The sequence below is a fragment of the Xiphophorus couchianus genome, chromosome 14, assembly GCF_001444195.1.
Source record: "Xiphophorus couchianus chromosome 14, X_couchianus-1.0, whole genome shotgun sequence".
Lineage (NCBI taxonomy): Eukaryota > Metazoa > Chordata > Actinopteri > Cyprinodontiformes > Poeciliidae > Xiphophorus > Xiphophorus couchianus.
The window spans coordinates 1413180-1424596 of record NC_040241.1 but is presented as its reverse complement, the minus strand read 5'-3'; the positions used below and the strand labels follow the sequence as shown (position 1 = coordinate 1424596).

The window sequence follows — 11417 nt, the reverse complement described above, 5'->3', positions numbered from 1 at the left end:
GGTGGCAGACTGCGATTAATTTACAATACCGACAAATCCAGGTTTTATTTCGTAAACAAAATTGTTCTACTGCAGCAGCGCGGCTCTGGATGGCAGCTAAAAGGATACCTTTGTGCTGAGCATGCACAAAATTGTAAACAGCAACATCCAAGTTGTCTTTACCAGTGCTTGTTTAAAATGCAATTAGATACTGATGAAAATCAGCCTGATGACATAACAAAGAATAGGACAAACATAAATGGGAATAGGTTAAAAGCTGATAGGCAGCATTGAAGTAAAGATCTAAACATTCTAGACGTGACTCCAGCTGAGCTCTAGAACGCTAAGAGTTTAAAAGTGAGGATTATTGAGGGTTAAGAGAAACACCGGTCACAACATCTTTTAATAAACTCGTGTCAGAAAGACCTGTAGAATAGCAGAGAGAGTAATGAGAACGAGGAGGGGAACATGAACACTCGGCCCCTCGGATGGAGGCAGCAAACTGAGGATGTGGTTAACACCAACACGCCCCACCAGCTGCAAGTGGAGGCTTATTTAAAAGACAAAACAGACTCTGATCACGACACGACCTACAGTCACTGTCTAGATTAATAATGTTCTTCCCTATTTCATTAATAAATGTATTTAATAAGAAGAGTGGATTGTTGTTGTTACCATTATGGAGATGTGAGTTTCAAATGAATATTAGGAAGGGTAATGCTGTGGGAGAAGACTGCGGCCTTGTACAAATTTCCATCACATCATTTAAAAGTATAATATTTGTGCACACGGGTTCGTTTTCTGGAAAGTTTTCATCCACTTGAATCGCCACAAATAATCTGCCCCTGAACATTGTTTTGAATACGCCACACCCACAGGGGGCAGTGCAGTGCAAAGCTAAAACCCGTGTCAGCCAATCAGATTGTTTCAAAACCACCATGACTTCCTGTCAGGGATTAAACGTAGCACTATGAGGTTAATTTGTGTGGACAGGTATATGAATTGAGATACTTTGAAAATAGTGCATTGGAATATACATTTAATACAACACAAGACAATGTCGACTAGGAGTCATGCCAAAGAAAGCATGTGGACATATTGGTGCGTTATTCATCCCAACAATCATAAAAATCCTTTGTTTTTCCACTGCTTTCATCTCTAATGAAAGCAGTGGAAAAACTTCAAAAACTTTTGTCTTCAAGATTTTTAAGCACTAAAAAAAAATACACTTGACAATGTACAGTAGTTTGGTTGCTTTGGTTACTCAGGTATAACCAAAGCAACCAAACAGAAGGGTGAGAAATAGGCACAAAGTTCATTGCCACTAACCGTCTAGCACTAAATTTTACTAAACTGCACAGGTGTTAATTCCTATTTGCTACTTTGATCGGGCAGCCAGTGACTTCCTTCCCCTGTGCATCTCTAGAAAACATGATTCAGAACATAGGATGGAACAGAAGATAAGCAACACAAAGGTCAAAACGAGAGGAGTGGAAGAAAAAATGTACACATTCAACAATTAACTTTTAGTTAAATTCACCATCACCTCCACTGTCAGTCTCATTTTATTTAAATTGCTTCTCCTAGCAACCTGCTATTAGTCTTGCTTACATCTGCTGAAGTGTTAACCACCAGAGAGCCAGGGCCAGGGCAAAATGGAAGTTGCGTTAAGTGTCTTCTTCAGATAACCACAGAGGAGCATCAGCAAGGAAATGAACCAACAGACCTTGGATGTGAATAATACAATAAAGCAGGAAATAAAGCAAATATTTAATGAATGCAGTTTCATGCATTGTATTATTAAAGAAGACAGTCCAAAGACATTAGAACTAAATGTAGATTAAAATGATAAACACTTCTTAAGACATGCAGAACCCAAAAACTAGGCATTGGGCATTATGAGATTGTCGTGATATGACAACACTGATGAAAAATATCATGGTGTCAAGTTATTCACACAAAAATTTTCAACTAAATATATATAATATGTGTGCAGTGGAGCAGATGGTAGCACTGTAATTTTGCAGCAAGAAGGGCCTAGGCTGTTTCTGACAGAGCGTTCCTGTCCTCACTGTGGGGTTTCTATCTGGGTACTTCCTCACACACACAGTCCAGAACCGTGACCGTTCGGGTGACTGGTCAAACTCTGATGGGGACCAGAAACGACGACCTCTGCCGCATGTCCTCCTTCAAAAAATGGCGCCGGCTCAGCTGGCTGCCTGCAGACACAGCTCCTGTCGTGTGCTGTAACTGCGAAATAATTTCCCGGCTGGGATGAATAAAGTAAAAAAAAAAATAAAAAGAACTCCGGTCCGCCTACAAACTCCGTCTTGGTTCGGTTGAAGTGAATTCTGAGGCGATTCCAATGCATGTGTGAACGCCGCGCAAACCATAGACCATTCCAAAAGCAGGAAGCGGACTATAGCACAGGGCATTCTGGGTAAATGTAACCAAAACAAATCTGCTAGCGCTAGCCTGAGAAATGGCTCGTGTTTTTTTTTTTTTTATCAACCACAAAAGAGAAATCCTACAAACGCTAAAATCTGACGTCACTCCACTTTTGTTTACATTTGGTGGAGATGGGAGTTGCGTTAAGTGTCTTCTTCAGAGGTTTTTGTGTCATTTCCTCCACTGATTCTTGGTGCAGCGCCACCACAGGCGAGGAGGGGAACAGGTTCTTTAAAGAGGAGTGTGAAAGCGAACTACAGCAGCTGAAAATGGAACAAATGTAGAAGTTGTGGTCCCCAATTGAACTGAATCTATTGGACTATCAGGAGTGTTCATAATGAAAACGTTCATAATGAGGCTAAAATATTCTAACATAATGATGAAGATGACGAGAAACATCCTTATCGTAGAGTACCAGCTGTAAGTTGGTTGGAGGTAAAACACAAGGAGGCAGCCAGCATTTTTTTTAAAGTTTGGGATACCTTGACGCTGACCAAACGTCCCAGAGCAAGATAACTTTATGAGGTTTAATTACAAATGTTTTAATCAATGTGAAAATATCACTATTTGACAGTTAATGCAGCCATTCATAAAGTCAGCAGAGCCTTACTATGTTTCAGACGCCTGTAAAAGCGCAGGGCATTCTGGGACTGATATTTTAAGGAGCTGAAGTGTTTCTGTTAAAGTTAAGGTTTTGCTGATTGACACTGTGGCTGTTTTTCAGGTTAAAAATAGCTTTTAGGAAGTTATTATAGATTATTATCAGCCAAGAGTTTGTATCTGTGTACCTGGTGAACCTTAAGGAGCGCACGTACTAAAGAGGAACTGATCCCCAGATGTATATGCAAACACCGGCTTGTCATTATTCTGAACGTTTCTGACTTTCCTTTCTTGCTCTGTCTGCAGTGTTTCTTACAGATCTGTAATGATCATGTTATTATAAAAGACCGAAAAGTGAATCTCAGAGGCCGTTTCTCGGAACCATCTCTCTTTCTCTCTCTGTCGTCTGTCTGAAGACGGAAGCAACAGAATTTGTGGGTTCAGATTCTTTGAAAAAAAAAAAACCAAACAGTCATGTAATGTTTCTGTTTCTGTCGAATGTGTGTCGCTGAGTGTGTGTTGGTCTGAGAGGATGGTGGGTGGTACTTAGAGCCGCAACAGGAGAAATAGATCAGTCTTCTGTAATGAATCGAGGTGGAAAGATGAAGCTCCTACTGAGAAGTCTGCTTCTTAGCTCTCTCTGCGCGCTCTCATCATGGAGTAAGTAGAAAACAAAACTTCTCCTTTGGTTCCACTTCTTTGCATCGCCGTTTTAGCTTGGGCCCAGACTGAGCTACGTTACACTGTCGCTACAGCTGATGAGGACATTTTTATGACGGAAATATGAATGTGCATACAATGGTCGGAGTCTTTCACCCATCCAGTACAAGTCCTTTACTTTTACTTGAAAGTTTTAAATATTTTATATCTAATGTCGCTTTATATATGATGAGACATTTATTACCTTCCATTATATATGCAGTGAGTCTTTTTATAGATGTGTCTTTGAGTGTCAATGTTTCAATGAAAGTCAAAAATGAATATGATATTCATGTTCTGAAAAGTGCTCTATAAATTTTGCTACATGCAGGTTTCAATCTTGTAAAACCATAACAGTTGAAGTTAAACATTAAACATCCTCGCTGGCTTTACCAAAAACTTTCAAACTGAGGGAACTTTCAGTTTCTGGTTTTGGTTCTGTAATCGTGGAGTATTTGTTCTGTATAAACTAACGTGTCCATCATGTTTCTGTCCAGGTGTTTCTTCAGATGCACTTGTTGTTACTCAGAGTCCTGATGTTTCTGTCCAAGAAGGAGAGACAGGAAACATCACCTGCTGCTGGAAAGGGGCAGAAAGAGTTGGCATTAAATGGTTGAAAAACCAAACATTAATAGAGAATAAGACTGTCATAAATCAGTCTACAGGCTCTAAGAATGAGCAGAAAAATAAGTGTTCAGTTCTGATAATAGAAAACATGACAACAGGTGATTCAGGAAGATACATCTGCAAGGTTTCTATGGAGATACCAGTTTTAAAAGAAGTTGAAGGAAAAGGAACGACCATCACAGTTATAGCCAGAGAGAACATCACTAAAAGCACACTTGAAGGTAAGTGACAACACCTGCAGCCTTTCTAATAGATTAACAGATAAACTGTGTGCATTATTTAGAATGCAGAGCATACGTCTTTGACAAAAAAATCTGAATTTTATCAGAGGTTTTCTCTGCTTAACAGAAAAAGAATATGTAGGAAAGAATGCTTTGTGTTTGCTAATAAAAATAAACACTTATTCCTTTTCCCACATTAAGATCGAAGTGATAAACAAAATCAGGAGTATCCCGTAATCATTGGCGTGGGTGTCATGGTCCCGCTCTTCCTCATCACTCTCATCTGTTTCTGCTCTCTGCGAAAGAAGGAAGGTATGACGAAAACTCCCTCAAAAACACAAAATATATAATCTTTTATTTTTATATTGCAAAAGAGCATTTTTCCCTTTCAGACAGTTCCCTTCAAACAGTGTTTTTTTTTTTTTTTACTTAAATTTAAAAAAGATTCACAATTATTTTTTATTTGGAAATCTACAAAAAAAAAGGTTTATTGTATTTCTTCGAATCATTTAGAAAAAACTTGGAAAAGTTGTGCTAAATTTCTCTAGAACACTGCCTCGGCTTCCTCTGTGAAATGTACCAAAGAGCCAAAACATACTGACAATGCAATAAGTAACCGCTAACGAAACGCTGAGCTGCAAAGAACAAACGAGGAAGGCCTTTGTAATGTTACATCAAACCTGCAGCGTTCATCTTGTGTCTTTGGACTGTTCGCTGTTATTCTCTAAATAAAGTTTTAAATGCCCAGTAGGCAACATAAACGGTTGTTTAAGGTGCATTTTAGTGATTGATGAAGCAGCGAAGACCATTTAATGTCAACAAATCTGAGTCAATGTGTTGTTCGCCGTCTGTAAAGATGTAAAAAAATGATTAACACAGAAATGGTTTCAGAAAATAAAGAACAATCTCACAGCAGAGATGAAAAACTGAAAAAAGAAAAATTAGCAACCACAGATTTTCACTTTATAAACATGGATTTTGTTAGGCTGAAGCAAGAATGCAGGATATCGTCTCTTAAAAACACTTTGACATTCATAGTCTCTCTGTAAATATAGTCTTGACTGCATTATTGAACACATCGATTTTCTTTCTTACATTGACAGAACAAACATATCGGGGTTTTTATCATGGACTAATGTCTCTGAAAATCCTTCCCTGATTTGCAAAGTTCTCAAGGGATAAAAAGTCAAAACAGGTTTTAGATTAAGATTCGCTTTACTAAAACAAACATCAGTAATCTTGCTTAGCGCCGGAACTAAACCAGGTTTTGGCTTAACAAATAAAAAATTTACTTCAGTTTCACTGTCATGTTTGCATTAGTTGCTGTCCGATTTTCAAACACTCACCATCAGCTTCATATTTAGATTTTTAACTTATTTATAATTTTTTTTCTACAACAAACAACCAAAAATATTTCTACACACATCAATTTTAATCCAAAAGTTTGAATTCGTTGACTTTTTCTCTGATATGTGGTTAATCATCTTAGCATGTCTATACCTCGGCCAAAACTTGTTTTGGAATTGATAAACCAGGGAATAATAATTTTCAGTGCTTTGTGACTTCAGTCATGATTAATATTTATGGGCAACAGATTCAAGTTAGATCAGTTCCAGGAAACCAACCAATTTAAATAAACTATATTCATTTGGCCATAAAAAGTGTTTAAATATCTTGCCGAAAATAATTTAAGCTTCGATTCATTGCTAGTACAGTGTTCTTCTGAGGTGCCTTGCTCCAGGGTCATTTATACAAGACTAAGACTGCTTGTGTATGTTTGATCCTGAATGTATAATTATGAACATGTGGCTTAAGGGAAAACTGACCACACGTTCATATTTGATCACTTAATCACTGTTTATAAAATCCATTGAAGTTGTGTGTTGTACAACCATTTCAACCTGCCTACAGAATGCTGCACACAAATCATTCAAAGCCCAAAATTTACATGACGTTCAATCCACAGGAAGGGTGTGCATGAAATCCATCCATAGAGCAAGACTGAATTCTATAGAGCTTTCAACAAAACATTTCATGAGGCCTATTCACCCGTTCTGTGTGTTTTGAGAAAAGACTAAGTCAGTTAGGAGGGTTAAAGGCTACCCATCGCTGTTACATTCCCGACAGGTCAGACAGCGTGTCACAGTTGACTTGTGTAAGTTTAAACCACATTTGCTCCTCAAGAGATGCAGCGTCACTAGCCGAAGATTTAAGTTGATGATATTCAGAGATTATCCTTGTGCGGTTTGTGTTAATCACAAAGGTTTTGCCATTAAGAAACATTGGGTTGAATTGAGGTAACTAAGTAGATCACTAAACTTCAGCCAAGCCTGGTACCGTCAGAAACAGCTACAGCTGAAACTACGACCAAACTTAAGACCAAAAAGGCGTCACAGGTCACAGACGTGCTTAGCCCTTTCGGACAGGGGTCTTCAGATTCAACAACTTCCAATGTCCTGAAACTTTTAGCTGTGTCTCTCTTTAGCACACACGAGTCAAATAATCAGGTCGTTAGCATGACTCTGGAGAACTTGACTGGACTTGTGGAGGTAATGAGTTTGATTCAGAGACCTTTCTAAAACTTGCAGGACACCAGCCCTTGATAACCGGAGTAGAAGGCCTCTGCTTCAGTAATATCTTGTACCCTGTTTAATGTCTAGTACATTGTGAACCTATTGAGTTTCACGCCACCAGTTCAAAGGTTGCATTGGGTTGCTGGCTTAAGTTTTGACGCCTCAAATGTGTGTGGCAGGTTGTTGATTTGTAAAGCACCAGTGGCAGCCCAGAGAGGCTGGTCTCTGTGGGTTTGTTGACTGAACACTTCTGCAAAAGAGGTTTCCTATGGTTCTATTCCAAGAAGAAGTACCTCTAAAATGGAACGTGTTAAATGTTTTCACACAGAGTAACTATTGTTACAAAAATACACTTTTTTTTATTCAATACCATCTGTCATGTACACACTTGCATTTTAGTTATTCATTCAGGAACTCGAAAATTGTTTGCCAATAACAGTATTAAAGGCAATATGATCACCAGTGCCCGTTTGGCAGCCATAATTATATTTGCCACTCATGATTTACCTAATCTGATAAAGATATAGAAATATACTTGAAAGTGTCTGGAAAATCTGACAGTATTTCAAGTTTTTAGCCACCAAACTGTTTTAAGATGAGACAAACGTAAACCTGATCTGATCGGTGAGCAACGTGAGTTTGAAGAAACCAGGGCGAGGCAAACTGCAGCCACTCCTTTTACTTCCTGTCCTAGTTGCTGCTGTACCAATTGCAGTCAACAACTTTTGACCATCAGCCAATCTCAATGGATCGCCAATAAAACTCAATATAGCCCGTTTTCATAAAGTATCATTTATTCTTCATTATGCGTAGCGGGGAGTTGCTATTCATTTATGTTCAGAAAAGTCTCTTGAAAGCCATTCAGAACTCTTTATAAACTGCATTTTTAAATAAGATTTGGTTGAGTTAATTCAAGTGCAACATTATTTCATAGTGTTGCACTTGAACTTGATGAAATAAAAGAAAATGGGACCAAAGCATGCACCCTGTGGTACATGTCTGACAAAGATATATATTATAGATATTTAACACATCAGGATATATGTAGCTTGCAGTGTTTCAGTAGGAACGGCAAAAATAAGTTCCTGCTTCAGTTTGAAGTGTGATGTTATGCTTATAGGACCCTAAGTGTGTGACTAAACTAGAGCTTAGTGGTGATAAAGGAACTATAGGAACATTATTTTTAAAGTAGAAGTGATATCAAGTCTCACTTTCATAGAAACTGTTACAAAGCTTAACACTTTCATTTAATTCGTCAGGTGAAAAAACGAATGGTTGTTTGTTCCTGTAAATATGTCAAAACTCATGTGTGTGTGTGTGTGTGTGTGTGTGTGTGTTTCAGGACAAGCCGCCAGGGTGATCTATGAAGTTCCACACACTGACTCTATCCAAGCAGATATGGACAAAACCAGCACCAGTTCTTCCAGAGGCTCAACTCAGTGGGTGAGTATGAGTCTGGATATTCAGTTTTAGTGTTATGAGAAACCATAAAACAAAAAAGCCTTAACTGTTTATTGATTACTTTTAAAACACTAAAAAATTATAACACAAAGCTACTTTGCATCTATGGATTCGAATCATTGATTATGCGCAAATTAGAAAACGTGTATAACAATTTTTTTTTTTTTAAATCTCTTATTAAACATCCTGAACTATGTTGTAACAACTTTGTTGTTTCTCTCTGTTTTGTTTAGTGTGAAGTTTTCATGTATGACTCCTTGGATTACTTCGAGCAAGTGGAGCCCAAAAGAACTAAATAGGATCTCATCCGACACGTTCCTACTTGGAATTTTGTAAATGCTGTATATTTCTGTATCTGAGTAACATAAGTCATTTTATGCGTGTAAATATGTCACATTTTCATATAAACCACGTCTTATTCAATAGAGTGGCCAATTCATTTATTCACACATACAATTATATTCAACTTATTGAAAAGTTGATTTATTTCAGTAAGTCCGTTCACTCAGTGAAACACTACATGCGCCACACACACCACACACACTGATCTATACAAGTTTTTATTTCTATTACTATGAGGATTTTATGCTTTAGAATCGTATATCAGATAAAAACAATGTTTTTAATAAAGAAAAGTGGGATTGATAAGTATTATGACCTGCATGCAGTTATTTTGAAAAGGTACTTTTAATCTGACATAAACCTCATTGAAAGACATTCTGATCTACTGAATATGACTGTAAGTGTACAAATATGACGCATGTACTTTTTTATGGGGATAAAAGTGTCAAGTGTACCTCTACTGTGTCTTAACCACATTACTGGCAGTGGTCCACATCACAAAGACATGCTAACTCTACAGCTGGGGTGGGAGGTTTCACAATACGGACCCTGAATGGAAAGTGTGGTGTTGCTGCACTGCAGCATAATAGGTCAAAGGCAGGAAGTGGAAAGAGCAAGCGACTACATGACGGTCAAAGTCTGTCTATGAGCCTTTAGTGTACTCTATATCAATACATCTTTGATTTACTCTGCTGTGACTGTGTCTCAGTGATGTTATCGTTCAGAATACTCATTATCGGAGAGCTTACATACAGATTGTTATGTCCTCTGACTGGAACTTCCATACTAAAACACTCCCAGCACTAACTGTGTGCTGAACACACACATTTAAGATTCACGGGGGAGTTCCTACGGCTATTCACAAATAGAAGCACCGTGGCAAGGAAAACACAACTTTCTTTCAGTTTGAAACAGCAGGACTGTACTACAGGTTTATGTCAATGGACTAAGCACTTTATAAAATGTTAGCTAAATATAGGCTACATAAGGTTTCACAAATGGCTTCCCAAGGACTTAAAACATAGCAGCGTTCTTCACGCTAGTTAGCTAGCAGCCACTAGAAGGTACAGAAGCTAGATGCTAAGTAAAACCTGATGAAGAAACAGCTTAAAAATGCAACTAGAAGTCTTTTTGTGTGCTTTATTTCCCAAAGTCTCGTCTAGTCATCTGTGGATGTCATCTGTATCCGTCAGACCCAGGATTTCTGGATTCCAATTCTACCCTATTATCAACGGTCCAGCGATGCTAATACTTTATCATGAAGAAGGAAGGCTCCTCTTAAAATGCTAAAACATCCTATCTCTCATCCTGGTGTGGCTGGTGAAAGTGAATAAACCACATCGGTACTGTCAGCAGTACCTAAAACTGTTAGTTTTATTTAATGGAAATTCAATACTGATAAATAAACATGAGAATCCTGCTTTAATGGTTACATTTAAAAATACCCCAAGGTGGAAGAACAAAATGTAAAGGTGGAATGGGCTAAAGGGGCAGAACTTAATGATTTAATGTTAAATGCTGGTAAAACAGGATAAAAAGCTCCTACATATAACAGCAAGATCAAGCCACCATATAATTATTTGACTTTAACGATCATTTAATATTGCTCATTCCTTATGTTACATGAAGTCACAGCAAACAGCAAAACAAGTTTAGAGACAAAGAAGTCTAGAACATATGAAGATTACAGATGATGAATGTAAAAAGAAAAAAGTTCTTTTGTTTTACAGTTCAGTATTTGTATGTTCACATATTTTCGCAGATTTTTCTGTGGAATTTAACTCCAACTTAAACATTTGTGGAAAATGGACCTATTAACGTATTTTTTCACAGCGCATACCCAAAACATTCGAAAGACGAGGCAGCTTGGGAATCTGAAATACGTAGCCGCAATGCTACTTGACAGGCTACTGCTAGGATTAGCGAAGCAGCTAATCCAGGTGTGCCAATAGTTTTCCTTGGCACTGATTGTCTGTGTCCCCAAGAGCAGAGATAAGGAAGATTGTGAATGTTTGCTTCTATATGGTAATACCAAATCGCTTTCCACTGTTCATATTAATGCATATAGAATATATTTGGTATTTAAACTATTATAATATGCACATGTTTAGAGGGGATCCCTAGTATTTGGGAATTTTAGCTATTAGTGGGTGACTGTGGGCCCTAACACTTGCAAATACGGGAGTCCGTTGTATTTGAAACAACAATGTATTCAGAAGTAATAATATTAAAGTTGCTAAGTTGGTCTGAAGAAAGGCAGTGAGCCCTTTGGACAAGCATCCTGTGTGTATGTGAGCATTGTGCAAGAAAATGTCATTTCCAACGCAACAAGCAAAGAGGACCAAAATAGAAGATGAGCTCAACTCAAGCTTATCTGCAGAATCTGTTGAAGAGATGCAGCAAATGCAAAGGCTGCTGAGGTATCATAGGGACATTACCCTCGGATGTACCGAGAAAGATTACAACA

General features: G+C 37.9%; 1 protein-coding gene across 1 annotated transcript; it reads left to right on the top strand.

The window, feature by feature from the left end:
- Positions 1-3462: 3462 nt before the first annotated feature.
- LOC114156766 (uncharacterized) lies at positions 3463-9404 on the top strand. The gene is made up of 5 exons (XM_028037261.1): positions 3463-3687; positions 4224-4574; positions 4776-4886; positions 8490-8590; positions 8842-9404. The coding sequence occupies exons 1-5, from the start codon at positions 3612-3614 to the stop codon at positions 8905-8907; spliced, it is 705 nt and encodes a 234-aa protein (XP_027893062.1). The 5' UTR covers positions 3463-3611; the 3' UTR covers positions 8908-9404.
- Positions 9405-11417: the final 2013 nt, after the last annotated feature.

Bases quoted from the DNA above. Each gene is read 5' to 3' on its own strand.
- LOC114156766 (XM_028037261.1), top strand. From the start codon at position 3,612: ATGAATCGAGGTGGAAAGATGAAGCTCCTACTGAGAAGTCTGCTTCTT. The intron at 3,688-4,223 runs GTAAGTAGAAAA...GTTTCTGTCCAG, and splicing joins CTGCGCGCTCTCATCATGGA to GTGTTTCTTCAGATGCACTT. The intron at 4,887-8,489 runs GTATGACGAAAA...TGTGTGTTTCAG, and splicing joins CTCTCTGCGAAAGAAGGAAG to GACAAGCCGCCAGGGTGATC.